General features: G+C 39.1%; 1 protein-coding gene across 4 annotated transcripts in view; it reads left to right on the top strand.

Annotated features, from left to right (window-relative positions):
* The window catches only part of BMPER (BMP binding endothelial regulator), a 254,725-nt gene that overhangs the window by 137,011 nt on the left and 94,537 nt on the right, over positions 1 to 23,177 (top strand). For all 4 annotated transcript variants that reach the window (XM_058724623.1, XM_058724624.1, XM_058724621.1 and 1 more), the window contains 5 exons: positions 2,379 to 2,478; positions 7,483 to 7,592; positions 11,169 to 11,309; positions 13,503 to 13,607; positions 16,878 to 16,923. In XM_058724623.1, the coding sequence (XP_058580606.1) occupies positions 2,379 to 2,478; positions 7,483 to 7,592; positions 11,169 to 11,309; positions 13,503 to 13,607; positions 16,878 to 16,923 (502 nt within the window). The remainder of the gene's footprint in view (positions 1 to 2,378; positions 2,479 to 7,482; positions 7,593 to 11,168; positions 11,310 to 13,502; positions 13,608 to 16,877; positions 16,924 to 23,177) is intronic.

Below are 23,177 nucleotides of genomic sequence, written 5' to 3'. Positions count from 1 at the left end.
ATTTTTAGAAACAGAAATGTTCACTTCTGCTATTTTAACTTTCTTAGTTTACAGCATAGCCACATCTCATAGTTTAACCAGATTCCCTGCTGAGTTGAAATCATAGAAGCAGGTTGTGAGCCGAAATAGCCTGGCACTTTCTTTAGAGGTATTAATTGGAATGCAGCCTTGGGACTTGGGCTGTGCCACAATCCTGCAACCCAAACAAAATAAAACTTGACTAAACCAGCAAACCCAGATTGCAGTTCAAGTTACTTTAAGGGGCTCTTGGGAAACACAAACTGCATTTGTATTATATATGCAAAATCCGCTCTTTGACCTTATTGTACGAAAAATTACTGGAGCCCACCTAATCTTTTGCCAGCTTTCCGAAGTGCTGGACAAGTTAACTCCTATGCAATTATGTAACATTTCGTAAAAATTTTAACTTTAAAATATGCTTGAAAAATAGATGCTGATCCAACAAGAACAGAGACTATCAATGAAAAGAATATGTTCTCTGTGCACCTAAGAGAAGCCAACACACAGGCAGCCTCATATGGCCCGAGGCTTCATGATTTTAGGAAGTTGCTTGCAGATGAATTTTTTTGAAATTAAAAGTTAAGGGAAGCATTCTGCCTTCCCTCTAGATTTAACTTTTGTGGTTTATGTATAAGCTGGGGCAGACCTCGGTATCTGACCTAGACTCAGGTTATGTGCTTCTGAAGTCTGGGGAAAGGCCAGACTTTAGGATTATGCAGAGCTGAGTGAGGGAACCTCACAGAAAACAGCCAGGGATTCTTAGGAGATTTTTAGTGATTCTTGCTGATCTGGAAATAATGTAAAAACAACAGAAGAGCTTTTTGTGGTATTTTTGTATGTTCTCTCTTGGTTTGGGGAAGAATCTGACATTAAAGTGGCTTAAAAATAATAAATATTTAAAAAGACATAACATGTCCTACCCTTTTCATCCACCCCTACCAAAAAATAAACTGTAATAATAAAAATGGCAAGAGCAGGAAGGGAAAGCAGAAACAGTGGATGGCAGCAGTATGCTAGGATGGGCATGAATTTGATCCAGACGGCTAACGTCTGGTGTTATTGCATAAAGTGGTGGAGAAGGTGTGAGGAAATGCCGCAGGGAATCTTTCCCTTCTTTACAGTGTGAGTTCCTCATTTCCTGAGGCCCCTTGAGATATAAATTACCGGTTTCAGACAGCGGGTACCTGAGGGTCTACTCCTTTGCTTTCTAGCTCAAATCCCAGAGAAGCCAATCCATTGAAATTCCATTTGTCTAGTGATCTATTTACCAAATCTTCTGATTTTCTGAAAAAAATAAATTATTCATAAATTTAGTAGCAATTCATTTTGCACAGGATAGTTTTCACATGAACCTTACAAAGGTGTTGGGTGTAAATTGACTAGAAAGCACTATTTTTTTTTTTCCTGCCCCAGCTTTCTGAAGATTCAATTACAAGTTGCTGAGGCTGGGAAAACAGACACCTCAGCAGAGGCATCGAGGAGGGGGAGTAGGCGTGTTGCATCTTCAAGTTGTAAGAAAGCACAGAAAGAGGGGAGAGATACTGATGGCTAGAGAAAGGGGGGCATGCTGGGATAAAGAAGGAAGGAATGGATGTCAGAAAGGAGGACAGGAAGGGTGGAGAATGAGGGGCAGGGAAAAATTCAAAAGCTCTAGAACTTCTCCCATAGGCTGCTAAGCCTCTGCCATTCCTTCCAATATCAATCATCTTTTGCCTTCTACTTGTGATAGAAAAGTTTGGTTAGCTGAGTGAATTCAGTGAAATGGTTCTTCTGAATATTGGCAGCATATCCATTTTCAGCGGATTGGCTGCTTCATGAAATCTAAACCTCCGAGAGCCATCCTAATAATACCTTTAAGCAGTTACAGAAAAGGAAGTATTCCTGGAGGAAGATGTCTGCAGAACCTACAGAAAGATGAGGGTCCGAAAGAGGAGGAAAAGCCTCAGTAATGCCCAGAGGACTCCTTTGCTTGCTTGGGTGTCGGAAAGGGAAGCCAACTTTTCCTGGTTTGCCTAAGACTCTCCTAGTTTTAGTACTGGAAGCCTCCAATCTCAAGCCAATGAAGATAGTTGACTAGTCTTGAGAAGGAAAAAGGTAAAGAAAGGTGGTGGGTGGGTGGGGAGAGGTAATACTGTAATAATCTCTTCAGGGACAGTCTTTTCGAGGGTACAGTTCATGTGGCCTCCAGGGAAGATAAAAGGAAAAAGGATAGTTGGGAGAAATTACACAGACCTGAGCCGTCACCCCAAGGACCCGATACCAGGGAAGACCCTAGGTTTGTTTCAGGTATCTTGATTATACAGTATAAATGCACTTACTTTTCTAAATGTGCTTTTTTCTCTCTCTCTTTTCTTCAGGGAGGCAGGACACAGTGCGTGAGAGAAGTCTGTCCCATTCTCTCCTGTCCTCAACACCTTAGCCACATTCCCCCAGGACAGTGCTGCCCCAAATGTTTGGGTGAGTGACTGTTTTCAGATAAAAGAACAATGTAATTTATTCTTGGGAGTTTCTGCTAAGAGTCTTCATTCACATTGTTATGTTGGGGTTCTCAGGTTGTCCTGTTTCATGGCTTATTAGAAATAACTGCTTTTTCTGGTTATAGGAATGTAAGGTGTGCCCAGTGTTTATTTCTTGTCTGAGGTCTCTACAGGTGTTTCTTTTCTCTTGTGGTTCCTCATATCTGTAAACCTGGTTCACCAGGCAACTTGGGATGATAACCCCTGATGGCGAGAGCAGTATTGAAGAAACTGTCTTTCATTGGGCATATGACAATTGGTAGAAATGACTAGTATTTTAAAGGCATATGAAATTAACACATGGAAGAATATAGACTAGTGTTACTTTTAGAGGCAAAAGTATGCAGGAGGATGACACCAAAAGCAAGAGGTTTGGAAGGGAGCAATGAAAAGTAGCCAGCAGGAAAGGAGAATGAGCTATTTTTTATTGAGCATTTGCTATTTCCTAGGTACTATGAAAATCACTTTACATGCTTTTTCTCATTGAATTTTCTCAAGAAGCTGTGCCGTATAGGTGCTAAGTATATCATTCTGATATGTAATATACATGCTGTGGTTAGTATTATTGCAGGAGAGGGGAGTAGATTCCTAGAAGGTGGCACAGCTGGTGAGTTACAGAGTTGGTACCTGAATATGAGTTCCTGTGATTCTTAAGCCCAGGCTTTAACCTGCTGCTGCCCAGCCTCCATGGTGATGTGGAGAGAGGCATATACATTGCCAGTTGAAAGAGACAGCCTGTGATGGAGAGTCTCTAGGTCAAGAGATCCTTTAGGTCTTGTTTATAATCCGAATGTCAGCTTCTTACACATGATCTTCAAACTCTTGAGTTGGTTGAGGTCAGACTAAGATTCAAAGAAAAGTAGCCTGACCCAGTGTGTGAATACAATAGAGCATCTCCCAGTAAAATCCTCCAGCAACCCCACTAGAATCTTGAGGGATCTTTGAGGAGGCTAATACATTTCCGAGTCACCCCTGGCTTGGTCTCCTCCTGCTGTTTTTCTCTTAATTCTCCTTCTCCTCCTCCTTCTCCTCCTCCTCCTCCCCCTCCTCCTCTCTCTCCTTTCTTCCTCTTCCACCTCCACTTCATCTTCCTCTCCTCCTCCTCCTCTTCCTCTTCCTCCTCCTTCAACATCATTTTGTACTTGCAGGGACATTCCCCTCCAGTCTTTTCACATTCTGTGGTGCTACTGAATCAAGACTTGTGTAGTAGATTTTACTGAAGGTTTGTGGTCAATGAGGGTGATTACCTTTTAGTGGAGCACAGTGAACAACATGAAATGGATCCTTAATGGATCCTCCCTTTGTTCTTAAGAGGTCTCAGCTATTATGCCTTTAGGAAAATGTCACTGTGTATCTGGGCTCCAGCGTCCTATCAGCTACTGTCCACACCCTTTTTTCTGAATCTTCTCTCCTTTCTTTCATAGCTTGCTTTTCTCAATTCCAGAATCTCCTGTTGATTGATATTTTTCATTCCCAGCTTATCACAGCCATAGTCTAAAGTCTATCTTTCTACAACCAACTTGTTGAATAAAGGTATCTTGTTAAACTAAGGCAGTTTTCTTTTCTTTACAGGATTCACCTGTCAACCCTTCATCTAATGTTTGCCTTATTGCTGCATGTACACACACACACACACACACACACACACACACACACGCATGCATGTAATACTTTTTAAGTAACTATGAAGCAATTAAAAGAACAAAAGAAAATTGTTTATACATGTCTGATTAAAGACATTTCCACTGATATGTGTGCTTCCTGGGTTGCCAATGTGTGCTTGTACTCCTGGAATAGAGTTAGCCAGTTCACTGTTGTTGAAATCGTCATGCTTTTGGTCATGGTGGACACAGCATTCCATCTGAGCAGGAAAGTCATTACAGAAGAGGTGGCATTTGGGGCCTGACATTGAAGATAAGTAGACTTGATTAATGCTTTGAAGCCCATACTATGGATGTGCTGAGTCAACTCAGAAGCTTCTCATATGAGGAATGGCTGTTGTATTGAATGCAGACTTTTCTGTCCATTTGTGGTCATAAGACAGACTACAAAAGGAACAGTAAGTCTTAGGAAACTTAAAAATCTTAATTCTCCCAAATGAGACCGTTTTTGGTTAGGCTAAACCCCAGTGGAATAATGTAGAAATGGCTTAAATTAGGCTGAATGTGGGCTCTCTGAACCACTCTTTTGAATGTTTCATCTTAATTTGGGGCCATGATGACTTTGGAACTACGGTAAGATTTTGTGTTCCTCGGGGGTAAAAAGAAATATATCCACACAACAAAAGACAGAAAGGAAAAAAAAAGGAAACACTAGGATACTTTCTAGATCCTGAAATCTTAGACTAATCAGACTTTTGGCTGGTTGGACACCAATTTGCTATGACATATGCCTTTGACAGGATTCATTTACATGACATACCTTAGCCTTTTGCATTGCAACATTCTCTAGCTCTCTTTTTTCATTTTCAATGAAGAGACTCATCAGAGGTTTGTGTATACTGAGCACCCAATGCACCTCTTAGAATGACACAGCCTAGGATCATATTTGAATCCTACCACCACTAATAATGATAACACTCATCATGTGCCACTTATTGGGGTTGTTTAGGGAATTCCAGGCTCTATGATAAAGACTTTACATCAATATTTTTAGGTAAAAATTATCTTTGAGTGATAAGGTAAGTAGTTGGTCATATTTTTTTCAGGGGGTTATTATTGAAGAGTCTTTTTATTTGGTGACCTACTAGTGCATCAGTTCTCCAATCTATCCATCCATTTGTTCACCTACTCATTCATCCATCTATGCCACAATATTGGGTACTATAAATGTAGTAAAAGCTCCAAGCTATGGGAACACAGGAAGGGGCAGTTCATTCTAAGAGGTGAAAGGTCCTCTGAGGAATAATGTGGAGCTCAACCATAAAATGTATTTTCATTGGTAGGGAAAGAAGCTTGACTATATTTATGTATCTATATCCTGCCTCTTGCCAAAAAGGAATTAAGGTCACTTATAAAGTACATGAAGCACATGTAGATGAAAGATAAGAAAAAGGCAAACCAGGTTATCCCAATCTTTAAACATTGCTCAATTGAAACAATTGAGTAGATGGCCTGCACACAGCTTTCTGATGCCTCAGGGCCTAGAGGAAAATCTAGAGAAAGGCAGAATTTTGTATTTTGTAGGCAGTCCTCTAATTTAGTCTGCAAGCTTCCACAAGCTTCAAGAAACTCAGGACCTGGGGGTGCACATAAGAATGCCTGTCTTAGTTGGATTATTAATACTTGCTAGGAGCAAATACAGTCATTTAGTTAGATTTTTGTCTAATCACGAAAGGGTTTTTGGTTGCCTAATTTCATATTAGCATTTTATTTATTTATTTATTTATTTATTTATTTATTTATTTATTTATTTTTATTTTTTTCATATTAGCATTTTAGGCAGAGAGGGTGGTATGTTACTACAAGGAGGCATTATTGTTACCATTTTACAAGTGAACTAAGTGAGGCCTGGAGAAGTACTCAAGGTCACTAGGGAGTCCATATGTGGGACCCAGACTATAACTCACTGTCATCTTTTGAGGCAAGTTTACTTCTGGTAGTAAGAACCAAGCTAGTAATTTAATGCTGCATCTATACCGTATCCTAGCCTTGAAGTTGACTCTAACAGGAAGATGACATTTTTTGTGATTCCTGTTAATGGTAATTCTAACAATTTGAATTCTAAGAGTGGCATTTAGTATGTGCCTGTAGGCATTTTCAGCATTTCACTGGGCATCCTGATAACTAGAGTTTGCTTTTAATCTTTTTATAAGAAGAAAGAGTGTGGAGGTGCCTGGGTGGCTCAGTCACTTAAGTGTCCGACTTCAGCTCAGGTCATGATCTCACGGTTCGTGAGTTCGAGCCCCATGTCGGGCTCTGTGCTGACAGCTAGTTCAGAGCCTGGAGCCTGTCTTTGGATTCTGTGTTTCCTTCTCTCTCTGTCCCTCCCCTGCTCTCTCTCTCTCTCTCTCTCTCTCTCCCCCCCCAAAAATAAATACAACATAAAAAATTTTAAGAAGAAAGAGTGTGGTTGTAAATCTAATGAGTGATTATGAATCTTCATCTTCTTAACATGTTGCTTGACTCAAGCAACATGTCAGGGATGTTTTTATATGCTCCAGGGAGTAGAAGCTCGCAATTTGAAAGAAAAGATGAAATTGGATTGCATTCTTTGCTTGGGGTTACTTTTTGGACCTTTTGATCATAAATCAAATCTTCATATCAGGGAAAATCACGCTAATTCTACAGAAGTGTGATGCCTGTGAAAGCTTGGGCACTTGACATGTGGGTTGGATTCTGCCTCTATGTGCATTTTGAGTTAGTGCCATCCTTTATACCAACGGACCTGTAATTTCTCCAGCTGAGATGCTATATCATTGGTTCTTCTTTTCACTCATTCTAGTCCTTCTTGGAATAGCTTGACTTCCTGTGCCTCTTCCCTGCCAATACCTACTTCCTGGATAATTTTACTTATTCTTTAAAATGGAGTTGAGACATTGCATCTTCCAAGAAGTCTTCTCTGTCCTCCCTGTCCCCACAGTTCCCAGATTGTCTTCTTTCTGGAACTTACCATATTGTTGTATTTAAATCATTTTTGTGAGTTTGTCTCACCGGTAGACTGTGAACTCCACGAGGGCAGGTCAAATAGATCTGGTCATCTTGGTTCACTATGATGGTAATAAAGATTTGTTGAACTTACAACATTCAGTGTGGAGTCAAGCTCTTTATAATAAAAACTTTCTAAATTAATTACTCCAGGGAACATCTGGCCGAGGACTATTTTTGTGCACCAGATTTACCTGGTCTTGTGAGAATGTTTAACAGTCCTGTGATAGAATTGTTGATGACAAAGTGGGAAATCCTGGCTTCTGTCTTGCATTAACCATGCCGTTGCTTCCCTCTAGGTCAGAGGAAAGTGTTTGACCTTCCATTTGGAAGCTGCCTCTTTCGCAGTGATGTTTATGACAACGGATCTTCATTTCTCTATGATAACTGCACTGCATGCACCTGCCGGGTAAGGTGGTTCTGAGGGGCTGTGATCCGACAATGATTGCACTGGGGACGTTACTGTTAACTTTATAGCCAAACATAATGATCTGTCATTTATTGGAAGGAGGCATTATCAATGCCATTTTGCTACTTGAAATCATGCTTAAGGTTGTAAGGACGTTCAAACATAGGACCCAGATTACAATTCACTGTTACCTTCCCAGGACCTACAAGTTAGCTTCTGGAGGTGAGAACTAAAGTCTGAGGGACTGTCCTAAGGTATTTTCTAAAATCAGACACAGAGTGTCTCTGGCAGCGTTCTCTGGTTCTAACTATCCGAGATGAGTTCCTTAACATACCACATAATAAAAATGACTTTAATCACATTCAAGAGAAAAGAAAGACAAGGATTTACAGTTCATCACAAAGATAAACCTGGTAGTTTGAGAGGGGAGTATTTATGTGTTGTTCATTGTACCATTTCTTACTTGAAAAGTAAGAAAAGCATTGCTTGCTTTTTTCAAAAGGCAACCAGAGGCCTAATGACTGGTAAAGAAAGAATTCCGCAGCTCCAGAATTTTAAAGGAATACACGGCCCACATTCATTGACTGTGCTTATACAGTGATTTTTTTTTAAACCAAGAAGAGAACCATCTTAATGGAAGATTTTAGAATCATTCATTAGTGAGTTAATGCAAACATCTGTGTGACATGAATTTAGAAGAATACATTTTGGCGGTGATGGTTGTTGTTTTGTCTTTAATAGCTAAAGGGCTAGAGAGGGAAGGAGGAGAGTTTTGCTCAATGTCAGCTCTGAGTCAGTAGTTGGGATTGGAGTTCAGAAGTTCCTGATTACTTGAGGCATGCTTTGTTAAGTAGCATGCACTACTTCAGGGAAGTGGCCGAGTAGGGGCTGAACTGTCTGTTCCCTGGCACTGAACACTGAGTATTTCCTAAGCCTGAGAATACTTTCCTGAGACTCCTTCCTCTCTTCCATGGTTTATATTTTCCTATGCTAAACCTATAGCCACTCCTTCTGTTTGCCTTGGCCTTCATCCTCATGACTTCTCTTCCTCTCCAGGAATTTCACAGGTTATAGCTTCCTCTTGAGGATGCTAAACCTTTGATGAAACACATCACATCCCCAAGTTCTCTTGATTGCAGGAAAGCCAGACGTCCCACGAATGGGAGTTTGTTATGCTTGCACTGCTCTGGGTCTCATGGATTCTTTGAGAGGAGATCAGACAGTATTTCTCAGTGCTGAAAAGAAGTGTAATTAATACTGTTCCTTCAAGAGATTTGTGTGTGTGTGTGTGTGTGTGTGTGTGAGAGAGAGAGAGAGAGAGAGAGAGAGAGAGAGAGAGAGAGAGAGAGAGAATGAGTTCACAGTCATCTTTGGGAAATTGGATGTTTCAAGAATCAGGCTACAATCATTTTGGATAATCATTATTATTTTCGATCTGCTTGGAGCTTCCCTCTCCAGCATCTCCACCCAGTGCCATGACAGGTGCAGGAAATTATTTCATAATACTCTGAACACAGAGTCTTTATGGCAGTGATTTATTTTTAAAACCAATTTTTAAAACACAGAATCTTTGTGCCTTCATATTTGATGATTCCTCTACCTTGAGTGACCTCATCTTCTTTCAGTTTGAATAGGAAACTCCTTTTCATGAACAACAGCCTCTCTCAGATGTTAGCTCCTCCCCTAGTGACTGACTAGGGGACTCACATAAGTAGGTAATTGTCCCTCTTTTCTGCTACCTCTATACCTTTACTAGTTCTGTTAATGACATTATATTGCAATTTAATAGTTCACATGGTTCTCTCTCCTTTTGCCCTGTGAGCTCCTTGTAGACAGAAGCACATCTATCCATCTCAATATTCTCATTGCTTAAACTAGTGCCAGGCATATGATCTAATGGGTGGTGTGTGTGTGTGTGTAATGAAAGCTGGGGAGTCTAACATGAAATATACATTACTTGAGAGCTAGTATGTGTCCTTGTTTTTCAAACTAGAAATCAATACATGCAGTTTGGCAAAGGACTTTTTTTTCCCCCAATTAATGAGTTGACCTATAATAATTTCTATGTGCCAGAAACTGTGCCAAGTACTTTAAATATTTCATTTAAGCTGCACAATAAACTTGAGAAGTAGGTTTTTGAAGATGAGGAATCTGGGGCTCACGGAGATGGATTTGCACAAGATAACATACCTAATGGATGAACTGGCATTCCCCCCTGGTCTTGTCCAATGCTGAGTCCTATCCATTATCTGATGTGGTAGAACCTTAAAAATAAAAGACAACCAATGCCATTTTCTTAAAAGGATCATCACATTGTTATATTAATCTTAGATGGATAAGTCAGTAGGAGTATAGGAGATAATACCAGAGGTACCTGTTGAAGTCATAGGATTAACATAGAAGCTGCAGAAGTTACATACGTTGATTTATACAACCTGTTTGAATGAGTTATCTCTCAATACTAACTAAGGAGAGGGCTTGGTCTCATTTCCCTATCATTGGTCTGATACTAATTCCACACTGTGAAGGGATTGTCCATCTACCAGGGACACTGCTTTCTTCCCTCCCTGCCTGCCACCAAGTCTCATAAATATTTTGCTCTTAACATTCATTGTAGCTGATAACCTACTCCAGTGAAATTGCATCTTGTTGGATGGGGAACTAGAAGAGTTTACTTTTCTTAAACTGCTCTGAACTTTTCTTCGACATGTTGTTCAATGAATTGGCAGGCACAATTTACTTGGCTAGAAATCAAGCCATACCTCTTAAAGTTACAGATATAAACTCATCATTTTCAGAGGTTAAGCGACCTGGTTAAGATTACATATTTTAAAAAAAAGATTACATATTTTATAGAAGAGTCTAGAATGGTCAGTTTTGGCATAGCTCATTCAATTCTTCTGTGGACATGGAACACACTAAGGAATTTTATCTTGAGGAGGAACATTAGCTCTTACTTTTTGCTATTTGATTGGATATCATGCTTTTATGCTAAACTCCTCAAAGGTGGCAAATGCCCTCGAGGAGACCCAAGAGAGCCATGTTAATGAAAAGCATGCAAGAGGAAAAGGGCAGGAAGAGGGAAACTGGTTGGTCCATAGTGAGTTGGACCTTCTTGCCACACGCTGGCCAGAGTGGAATCATCAGCTTCTTGAACGTTAAATTATAAACACTTGGAAAGTAGTGAGGGTATGTCAGACTATTCATAGCTTCTTCACCTTCTCATCCGGATGTTTAGTCAGCAAATAACATTTTGAAGTAGATGAAAGATTTATTACAACAAGTTAAAATATGATTTCTTCAGAATATGTTTTCTTTTTGGGGGGAAAGGGGGGTGAAGAGAATCAAGTAGTCTTTATGCTCAGGGCAGAGCCTGACATGGGGCTCGAACTCACAAACTGTGAGATCATGACCTGAGCCAAAATCAAGAGTCAGTCACTTAACCAACTGAGCCATGCAGGTGCCCCCAGAATATGTTTTAAAGCGGTTAGTTGTGGATTGTTAAAGGAAGGCCAGGTAAGATGGTTGGTAGAGATGGAAATCATTTTAATTTCTGGTTTGCCTTTGGGTCCCCAGGACTCTACTGTAGTATGTAAGAAGAAATGCTCCCACCCTGGTGGCTGCGTCAGAGGGGAGGAGACCTGTTGTGAAGAGTGCCTCCTGCGAGTGCCTCCAGAAGATGTCAAAGTGTGCAAGTTTGGCAACAAGGTTTTCCGGGTATGTCACAAGCCAAGCTCATGGGAACTGTTGTACTATACTGAAATGTAAAAAGCTCCAGATAAAAGGCAGACTGGAGTATTCCATATTTTGTAGACACATATGGTGTGTGTGTGTGTGTGTGTGTGTGTGTGTGTGTGTGTGTGTGTGTGTCTGTGCATGCACAAATGTAATTATTTATATGGCAATATATATACATATTTTTAAAATCAAGTATACATGGGGCAGAGAAGCAACTGTTTGAAAAAATGGTTTTCTTCAGCTTTATTTTTGCTTTATGAAGTGTTTTAAGCCTGTAAAACATTATTGCCTTTTCCAAATGTGGTCATCCAGTGATGGGGATTGAGCTGAAGATACCCCTCCACCCCCACCCACCTCTGGATGGTACTCTTATGGGAGCCCAAATGCTGAGGACATCTCATTCAGTCAGAGATGCTCAGTGTCCCTTTCCAAGATCCTGATGATCCTATAGCTTAATACTTTTGGAACTTTTTACAAAGCTGCTTTTTCAAAGAGAGATTTTCTCACTTGGAAGATATTCAGGTGAGGATGTTCATGCTGGCACAGCCATTGAGCAAAGGTGAGAGAGCCTTGCCCCAACTGACCTAGCACGGTTGTCTCCTGACCATCTGCTACTTATCAAATACTACCCGTAGTTTTCTGACAGCATAGCTGTGCAGTGACCATGTAAATGTCAGGATGAAGATTGTTATCTTTGTCCAAACTGCTTTCCATTTAGTTTTTTGGGTGGAGAGAGTCTTTCTGTACCTGAGGTATCATCTCAGGACATTCTTGAGACTGGGACCCTCAGAATCAAGTCAGATGTGGGAGATCCTCATGTTGTACTTGGCCAGATTTCCTTTAGCATTGATGGAGTTGGAAGGAGAGTCTTGATTCTTATGGAATCAGTAAGAAGACATGATGTGTCATGCCCAAAAGAAGGGGGTCACATGTGTGTTGTATTTACACCAGGCTTTCAGAGCCACTCATGTATCCTTTTTACATAAAGTCATTCTTGTGTTTCCAGAGCACCTGGATGCAATAGACCCCCTCTCACGATGGTATTGTGTGCAAAGTGCTTTCAAGGCTCCTGTACAAAGGTTCCTTTATGTGATGAAGCCTAAAATAATTTACAGAGAGTCATCTTTGAAACGCCAAGTCCTAGAAATGTGCACACAGAGAATTTGGACTCGTCAGATGCCCTTTAGGACAGATTCAGTTAGGTCTTTGTTTCTCGAGAAATAAAAGGTTCTAATAGTCCTTAAATAGCTTCAAAATGTGCGAAGGAAAAGGAAGAGGAGTCATCATCAAAATCTGAGATAGTTCCTCTGTTTTTAACAAATTTTTCTGCTTATATCTACAAACTCAGGAAGGAATCTTTGTTTTGTTTTCACATCCAACCCTTGTGCCTGTAATCTACTCTTGCATAAGCTAGGATGCACATCCCTGTGTGTTCTCCAGAGATACAGGGCTTCTTGTGGCTGGGTATTTGGCAACTGCATATTATAGATTCAATGAGCCAAAAATATTCCTCAAACAGCCCTTTCTGGGCTAGGAAATGTGTCCCAAGGTGCTATCTAGCTTTTGGGGAGGAAAGTATCAGACAGGCAGGGGCATGGTATTCAGAGTATTCCATCTGGGCTCCACATATTTGGATGGCTTGCTGATCAAGTGTCTGCCTGGGCAATGAGAGTCCTGTGAATTAGCCTCTGTTCTTTGAATGGATCATACCCTGTGTGGTCCAGAACCATGTCACATGTGGGAATAAATTCACCACCTTTGTACATCTCAACTGCTGCTGCCTGGAATAGCTTCAACATTTCAGGTCTATCACACAGGAACATTAGACCTTTGCTACTGCATCATGTTCAACTCATGCTTGTCTTCCAGGATGAAGCTAAGTAAACAGTGTAGGAGGAGCACGATGCAAATATGGTTTGGTTAGATGCATAAGAATTCTTTTTATATCCTGGAGGGGGAACACACACACACACACACACACACACACACACACACCCCTACACACACCTTCAAATTGGGTAGGTGTAGATAGACACCTCAGAGTAATTTAGTCTGATGATGGATCTCTCACTCAGAGTAAGAAATGCTCTCCTTGGCAGAGAAATCCCAGCCTGTTGGATTAGCTCCCATCAGCCTCCAGCTGATAGCAGAATCTTGTGCTCTCTCCCATAGGATGGAGAGATGTGGTCCTCTGTTAATTGCACCATCTGTGCTTGTGTGAAAGGCAAGACAGAGTGTCGAAAGAAGCAGTGCGTTCCCATCAGCAGCTGCCCGCAGGTATGTCTGGAATGCAGGTTGACTTTTTCTTTACCTTCAGGTCTTGGGAAACATCCTACCTGTGGCATGGCCACATACCGTCTTCTGAACACAGAATCTAGATTTCCTGATACTTCTAGGTCCCCCAATAGCCACAAACCCCCTTTGCAAATTTCTCTCCTTCTTTTTTGCACTTCCCACCCAAATTCTAGCCTTGTAGGAAGATAGCTCCTACCTTATACTTGACCCAAGTCTCCTATTTCTCATTGACTTCTCCCACTTCTTTGTTTTAATGTCTCCAACTCATGTTAGATCTGCTCTCTTGATCCTTTTGCAGGGTTTTCTGTTGAACACCATATTTTTCTCTTTTCTTTTTCCTCTTCTCAAATCAGAGATTTCTTCCCTTCGCCATTCAAAGTGTATGTAGTTGTTTATTAATAAGCTCCCCAAGGGGTTTCTCTGGCCTAGCAGCACCCCCGACCCCTTTACTGACGTTTTCCCTCTCTAACCTTGGCCTCCACTGTAGCCCAAAATGGAAATAGTGCCCCTATGGAAATATCTCTTTTCAGAAACCCACAGTTCCAGCATGCTGAATAAAGCAATCATTATCTTCTACGGCTTGAGCTTCATTGAGTTCACCTCGGCAACTTGAAACCTTTCAAGGTTTTATGCATTTTGGGAAAATGTCAAACCTATTCAATACCTTCCAGTGAATGAAAAAATATATCCATATATTCAGGACATGTCCTCCCTTCTCTGTTATAGACAGCTTTTAATTTTATTCACATCTGTTATTATTATAAACAAAAAGTTGCTGTTTTTACTTGAGTGCCAAATGAGGCACAAAAAAACAACAGCTGTTGCTATTGCACAACTGAATGAAGGGGGAGAGAAAAAAAGGGGGGAAAAAACCCTAATTAGTCTTGCTTTAAAAAGCCTCAGACATAAAACTGAAAATCTCCCATAAAAGAAAAAAAAAGGGAGATACAATAAGTAGACTTGAACATGGTCTGCTTATAAATATTCATTGGGAAAAATGGGATCACATCATTTATGCCAGTCCTTGGGGAACCCTCACTGCTAATGAACTCCTGCAGCACATGTTGGTAATAATGGGCTTCCTTATTCTACAAGACAAAAACAGGATGCTGTGCCAACCTGGTGGCTCAAGTAACTAGCCCCAACAGGCAATGGTGGAGTTTCCAGCTTTACTTGAGTCCTGCCACTTGTGGCAGGGTTGATGGGTTTCATTGTCCTCTTGCTGTGGGGAGGTCAGCGTTCTTTATGTCAGTGGCATCTTGTTAGCATCTCCTCTGTGGGGGCCTCATTTGAGCCAGGAGCATCCAGCTCTCCAAGTGCAGACCTTTCCTCCCCCTCCTGGTCTTGTCAAAGCTTGTCTGGGCCTGGCTCCTGCCCCAGGGGCCACCTTTCTGCTTCTAGGCATCTTTCCAGCCTTTCCTCTGGTTTACACTTTCCCTCCTCAGGGGCCAGCATAGGACTTTGGAAGATAACTTAGTTCTACCATGGAAACCCTGTTAAATGCTTATTTCCCCTCCCTTGCATTGCCTGGGGAAATTTAAATTTTTTTTTTTTTTTTTTTTTTTTTTTTTAAAGAAGCAGACTATATTCCCTGCTCTGTTCTTCCTGGCTACTGCTCCTCTTTTTTTTTTTTTTTTCCAGAAGTGTGGGTGCCTTGTTGAAGAGTTTTATGGTTGGACTTCCTGTCCATCCTCCCCTGAAGCCCTCCCCGGAGGCAAAGGAGTGCCTTTTGTGAGAAGGCCTGTAGGGGGTTCCAGTGAGGACGGGTCATTATAACACTTCCCATCTCATCATCACTGATGCATACTGAGACTTTCTGTGTAGTCACAGGACATTACTCTGTTAATGTTGAGACCACCCCTCTGAGTTGAGTGCTGTTACTAGACCCTTCTTACCAGTGAGGTCACATGTCCAGAGTTTTACAACATATAACTTGGGGGCCTAGACTTCATAGCTTGTGCTTGATTTATTCCTTATATGATTCAGTAAGATTACCAGCCGCACTCAGTTCCAGGAGAAAGGCGATGGCAGTTTCTGCCAAGGTGCAGATGTGGGGGTTCATATAGTCACCCTAGGGCCTTGGTTCAAATTGTTCTGTACTCCCTCGAGGCCACTACTCCAGGGGGAGCCAACCTCATTGATTTTGGCTAGAGCAGACCTCATTTGATCTTGTCCTCAGCTTCTTTCAGTCACAAGAAACTAAAAGGGGCCTCTGTGCCAAATAGAAATGAATAGAGCTTTAGGCAATGAAAATAGGTCCTAATGCCCCAAACCAAGGGAGAGCTGAGTGAGCTGAGAGACTAAGTTTTAAGTCGCAAAGTTGTCATAGCTTTTAACGTACCATTTTAGGCCTGGCTCTGCTGCAAAAATGAATCAGATGATGTTCTAGTTCCTCAATTATCAACCAGCATTTTTTAAGTCAGTATGATTTTTTTTTTTTGAGTACCTAAATCTATTCTATATGCAATTGATCAGTAGTGGCAATTGACCACATTTCTTTTTGTCTCTGAGCTTCATTGAGTCAGAGATAAGACAATGCCATTTTCTGATGTCTGCCCTGAGAGTATGTTTCCTTTTTTTAACGTCATGCATTAAAAAAAAAAATGAGAAACAACGGAATATAGGAGATTACATTGTATTTCCAGAAAGGTAATGGAAAATTACTCAGCATTTCAAAACCCTCAGCTTCATTGGCTTTGACTGGGTAACAGTGACTTAACATGGATAGCATAGCACTGTATGAAAGAAGAAATCCTGAATGAATTTGATCTGCAGCACAGATATTGTCCATATCCATAGGCCTGTGCTTGGATTATGATGTATTGTTTGGGCCCCTCCAACAAGCAAAGACAAAATGAAGGCCTTACATGGATCGAGAGGTTGATAGACGATTCTCATTTTTATGTGTGTGCTTGGTCTCTAGAGGGCTAGTCTGGATATAAGTGAAAAGGTGTAATCCAGACTGTCTGCATCTTCCCTCCATGTGAAAAAAATCACACCAGTGAGTCCTTTAGATATTGTATTTCTCAGAGGATAAGAACAGGAAAGCTTCCTGAATGACTTTGCCTGGCATTAGAACCTGATACTTCTAAGTTCATTTTCACTATCATCATCACCATCTGAGCATTGAGTTCAAATATAGCTCGGACTGATTTCATTAGTTGAACTGGTATTTTAAAAAGTTTTGTCTTCAGCGTGCCCTGTTTCTTAACATTAAGCTCTTGTGTTTTTTGTTTTTTTCCTCTTGATTAGGGTAAAATTCTCAACAGGAAAGGATGCTGTCCTATTTGCACTGAAAGTAAGTTTATTCCTTTGGAAATTGCTATTAATATTTGCTTCACCTTTTATAATTCAGCAAGAAAAATGGTGGTATAAGTTTTTGCACATTTTGTGTCTCTAGGTATGGGATGGGGTCATCCCACTTTTCTACAGACTTTAAGTCAGTTGGAATCCTCTCTCAGAAGCACCACTGAGATAGTTCCATTAGAGTTTGTTGCTAATAGAAATTTAGATGTTAAATGGTCTGATGAGGTTTTTTTTAAGAAGGACCACATAACTTAATATGCATTTTAAATAATAGCATCTGCAGTCATAGCAGTTAAGATGATATCCAGTAAAACAAACAATATACATAATCTAGGAGGGATTTTCCTTGTATCATTATAAAGCCAAACAGCCACACTTATTTCCCCCTCTCCAACCCCACCCTCTTTACCATTTCACCTTGGCATGTTTGGTGTTGCTATTGGCAGAGTTAAACAAGAGGTCTTTAGAGTGGCAATGGTTTGGCCATCCTGTTATTTTTTTTAATGTTTATTTATTTATTTTGAGAGACAGAGAGACAGAGGGAGAGACAGAGTGCACGCTTGTGTAAGCAGGGGAGGGGCAGAGAGAAGGAGAAAACAGACTAGTGTTTCTCTCCTCTGCCAGCATGGAGCCCAACATAGGGCTTGATCCCATAAACCGTGAGATCGTGACCTGCACTAAAATTAAGAGTCAGCTGCTTAATTGACTGAGCCACCCAGGCACCCCAATCCTGTTCTTTTTAACTGAGTTCTTGAAGGTTCTCTCCCCAAAATGGCTTATTCTGAAAGCTGACTGAGACTGCACTGCTAATCACTCAGAGCATAGCAACAAGTTCAGTGTTATCCCCACATGTAGACATATGACTAGCAAATTGCCATTTTAGTCCTCTTCAAATTCATATGGTGCTGAGACAGCTTGCACTTTATTTATGTATTTGTTTATTTATTTATTTATTTTAGCTTCGTGTGTGCAGCTTTATAATTCAACATCTGAATACACTACAAAGTAATTACCACAAGTCTAGTTATCATCCATCACCACAGAATTGACCTTCTTCACCCATTTCATACACATACCTTTCCCCCATCACCTTCCCCTCTGGTAACCACTAGTCTGTTCTCTGTATCTCTGAGGTTTTTAAAAATTTTATTTGTTTCTTTGCTTTCGATTATACATATGAGCGAAATCACGTGGTATTTATCTTTCTTCATCTGACTTATTTCACTTAGCATAATACCCCCAAGGTCCATTTGTGTTGTCACAAATGCAAGATTTCATTCTTTTTGATGGCTGAATGATATTCCATTATAGAAATATACCACATCTCCTTTATCCATTCATGTATTAGTAGACACTTAGATTATTTCCATATCTTGGCTGTTGTAAATAATGCTGCAATGAACATAGAGGTGCAGATATATTTTCAAATTAGCATTTTTGTATTCTTCAGAAAAATACCCAGATGTGGAATAGCTGGGTCATATGGCAGAATTTTCTGAAGAATCTCTATACTATTTTCCACACTGGTTACACCAATTTACACTCCCACAAACAGTGTACGAGGATTGTTTTTTCTCCACATCCTCTCTAACACTTGTTATTTCTTGTCTTTTTGATAATTGCCACTCTAGCAGCTGTTAGGTGATATCTCATTGTGGTTTTGATTTTCATTTCCATAACAATTAGTGACGTTGAACATCTTTTCAAGTGCCTGTTGGCCATCTCGATGTCTTCTTTGGAGAAACGTCTATTCAGAGCGTTTGCCCATTTTTTAAATTGGGTTCTTTGTTTTTTCATTGTTGAGTTATATGAGTTCCTAATGTAGTTTGAATATTAATCCTTTATCAGCTCTATGGTATGCAAATATCTTCTATCATTCAGTAAGTTGTCTTTTCATTTTGAAGATGGTTTTCTTTGTTGTGCAGAAGCGTTTTAGTTTGATGTAGTCCCACTTGTTTATTTTTGCTTCTGTTTTCCTTGCTTTTGGAGTCAGATTCACAAAGACGTCCCTAAGACATGTCAAGGAGTTTATTGCCTGTGTTTTCTTCTAGGAATTTTGTGGTTTCAGGTTCTACATTGAAATCTTTAAACCCAGTTGAGTTAATTTTTTTTCTTTTTTTTTATTATGTGAAATTTATTGTCCAATTAGTTTCCATACAACATCCAGTGCTCATCCCAAACGATGCCCTCTTCAAACCCATCACCTACCCTCCCCTCCCTCCCACCCCCCATCAACCCTCAGTTTGTTCTCAGTTTTTAAGAGTCTCTTATGCTTTGGCTCTCTCCCACTCTAACCTCATTTTTTTTCCCTTCCCCTCCCCCATGGGTTTCTGTTAAGTTTCTCAGGATCCACATAAGCGTGAAAACATATGGTATCCGTCTTTCTCTATATGGCTTATTTCACTTAGCATAACACCCAGTTGAGTTAATTTTTGTGTATAGTAAAGATAGAGGTCTAGTTTCATTCTTTTGCATGTAGCTGTTCAGTTTTCCTATAGTCATTTATTGAAGAGATTGTCCTTTCTCCATCTTATGTTCTTGGCTCCTCTGTCATACATTAATTGTCCATTTATGTATAGGTTTGTTTCTGGGCCCTCAGTCCTACTCCATTGATCTGCATGTCTGTTTTTTTTTACCAAAAAAATATGATTACTATAGCTTTGTAGTATAGTTTGAAATCAGGGAGTGTGATACCTGCAGTTTTTTCTTTCTCAAGATTGCTTTGGCTATTTGGGGTCTTTTGTGGTTCCATACAAATTTTAGTATGATTTGTTCTAGATGTATAAGAAATGCATTTTGATAGGGATTGCATTAAATCTGTAGATTGCCTCAGGTAGTATGGGCATTTTAACAATATTAATTCTTCTAATCCATGAATATGAAATATCTTTCCCTTTATTTGTGTCTCCTTCAATTTCTTTCATCAGTGTCTTATAGTTTTCAGTGTACAGGTCTTTCATTTCCTTGGTTAAATTTATTTCTGGATATTTTATTCTTTTTGATGCAATTGTGAGTGAAAAATTTTAAAAAATTCTCTTTGTGATGTTTTGTTATTAGTGTGCAGAAATGCCCAGATTTCTGAATACTGAGTTTGTACCCTGAAAGTTTACTTCATTCATTCATTAGTTCTAATTTTTTTTGGTGGATTCTTTAGGGTTTCCTCTATATAGCATCATGTCATCTGCAAATAATGATAGTTTTTCTCTTTCCTTTCTGATTTGGATGATTTTTATTTCTTTTTCTGGCCTAATTGCTTTGGGTAGTCCTTCTAGTACTACGTGATGAGAGGGGCATTCTTACCTGGTTCCTGATCTTAGAGGAAAAGCTTTTAGCTTTTCATGGTTGAGTATGATGTTAGCTGTAAGATTGTCATATATGACTTAATGTTGAGGTATATTCCCTCTATATACACTTTGCTGAAAGTTTTTATCATAAATGGATGTTGACTTTTGTCAAATGATTTTTTTGCATCTATTGAGATTATATTATTTTTATCCTTCATTTTGTTAATGTGATGTATCACATTGATTGATTTGTGGTTGTTGAATACATCCTTGCATCCCTGGAATAAATCCTACTTGGTTGTGTATATGATCCTTTTAATGTGTTTTTGGATTTGATTTGATGATATTTTGTTGAGGATTTTTGCATCTATGTTTATCAAGGATATTGGCCTGTAATTTCCTTTTGGGTGGTGTCCTTATCTAGTTTTGGTATCAGGGTAATGGTAGCCTTAAAAATGTGTTTGGAAGCTTTTCCTCCTCTTCAATTTTTTGGAAAATTTTGAGAAGAATAAGTATTGAATCTTCGAACGTTTGGTAGAATTCACCAATGAAGCTCTCTGGTCCTGAATTTTTGTTTTGGGGGAGATTTTTGATTATTGTTTCAATTTCCTTACAAAAAATTCATCTATTCAGAATTTATATTTCTTCATGATTTAGTCTTAGAGGATTGTATGTTTCTAGGAATTTATCCATTTCTTCTAGGATATTCAGCCTGTTGCCATATAATTGTTGATAGTAGTTTCCTGTCATCCTTTATATTTCTCTGAGGTCAATTTTAACTTTTCCACTTTCATTTATGATCTTATTTCTTTGAGTCTCTTTTCTTTTTTTTCTTGGCTCGTTTAGCTAAGGGTTTGTCAATTTTATTTATTTTTTCAAAGAACCAGCTCTTAGTTTCATTGATCTTTTTAATTGTCTTTTTAGTCTTGATTTCATTTATTTCCACTGTGATCATTATTATTTCCTTCCTTCTACTAGTTTTGGGCTTTGTCCTTTTTTTCAGTTCCTTTAGTTATAAAATTAGATTGTTTATTTGAGATTTTTCTTGTTTCTTGAGATAGGTCTGTATTGCTGTGAACTTCCCTCTTAGAACCACTTTTGTTGCATTGCATAGGTTTTGGTATGCTTCATTTCTGCTTTCACTTGTCTAATTACTTTTGGATTTTTCCTTTGATTTCTTTGATGACTTATTGGTTGCTAAGTAGCATGTTGTTTAATCTTCATGTTTTTGTATTTCCCTTTTTTTTTTTCTTGTAATTAATTTCTAGTTCCATACCATTGTGGTTGGAAAAGATACTTGATATGATTTCAATTTTCTTGAATTTATTGAGACTTTTATGGTTCAACATGTGCCCTGTCCTGGAGAATGTTCCATGTGTACTTGAGAAGAATGTGTATTCTGCTGGTTTTGGAAGGAATGTTCTGTATAATACCTAACTATTAAGTCCATCTAGTTTAATGTGTTATTTAAGGCTGATGTTTCTTTATGGATTTTTTGTCAGAATGATCTATCCATTGATGAAAATGGGATATTAAAGTCTTCCATTATGGTATTTCTTTCAATTTTTCCCTTTAGTTCTGTTAATATTTGCCTTATATATCTTGGTACTCCTATGTTGGGTACATATATATTTCTAAATGTTACATGTTATGATGTAACATTTAATATAAACTTAATAAATTGTTTAATATAAACAAACATGACATTAACATAAAAATGTTATATCTTTTCTCTGCATTGACACTTTTATTTTTATGTAAATACTCTTCTTTGCCTTTTATTACAGTCTTTGTTGTTTTTTTTAAATTTTTTTAACATTTATTTAGTTTTGAGAGACAGAGAGAGATAAAGCACAACAGGGGAGGAGCAGAGAGAGAGAGGGAGACACAGAATCCAAAGCAGCCTCCAGGCTCTGAGCTGTCAGCACAGAGCCTGATACGGGGCTCAAACTCACGGACTGTGAGATCATGACCTGAGCTGAAGTCAGCCACTTAACCAACTGCGCCACTCAGGCACAGTCTTTGTTTTAAAGTCTATTTTGTCTGATGACTATGACTACTCCAGCTTTCTTATCATTTTCATTTGCATGGGATATGCATGGGATATCTGATATGATAGATAGTCTATGTGTGTCTTAATTCTGAAATGAGTTTCTTATACTCTCTTGTAGGCAGATAGTTTTCTGAAGTGTTTCATCAAAAGGGGAGTATTAATAATGTCACTGTCAAAGTGTTTTAATGTATAAGCAGGATTAAAAAATCCATGAAATCAATTAGAAGGTGTTTTATAAACTAGTTAACCTTAGAGAAGTGGGCTTAGATGATGGCTGAAAGCAGCTTTCATGTGGGCACAAGTTTGTTTATTCCACATGTTTAAAATCAGAGTTTATAGCTAAAAGGTATCCTGGCGTTTTTTTTTTTTTTTTTTGACAATAGATACATATGTGATATATTATAAATATATTTATTGTATATATATCACACTATCTATGATAGAGAGCTATTAAACAATTATACATTATACACTAGATAAAAATGTTGATTGAATTAATGAAAATGAAATTGTAGATTTAGTAAAATAATTTTTATTTAAAGAGAATGACATACATAAAACAACTCAAAGAAAGCCAACCAAGTATGCCTTAGTAGAGCCCAACAGTTAGTGCAGGAAGAAGAATTACCTATGACTAACACACCAATTGATTTCAAAATGTGTATAAATTATTACATTTAATCAACCTCCCAGAAATGCTGTGAGGAAACTTTCTTTATGGATGGTCTGGAGGCTACCTCCAGCTTCTTTCCTTTCTAGATGAGCAGAGTAGAATTTAAATTGGTGAAGTTTTCCTCTATAGCCATGTCAGTGAAGATGTTTGCATTTCTCTAGAAAGCATTTCCTTATTGAAGCAGGCAAAGTTCAGAGGAACTCCTCAGATTTCCTAGCTAAGCTCTTCAATTTGTG

This window comes from Neofelis nebulosa, chromosome 4 (genome assembly GCF_028018385.1).
Source record: "Neofelis nebulosa isolate mNeoNeb1 chromosome 4, mNeoNeb1.pri, whole genome shotgun sequence".
NCBI classification, from domain to species: Eukaryota; Metazoa; Chordata; class Mammalia; order Carnivora; family Felidae; genus Neofelis; species Neofelis nebulosa.
The sequence above is the reverse complement of the archived record's forward strand: the minus strand, read 5'-3'. Positions and strand labels throughout refer to the sequence as shown.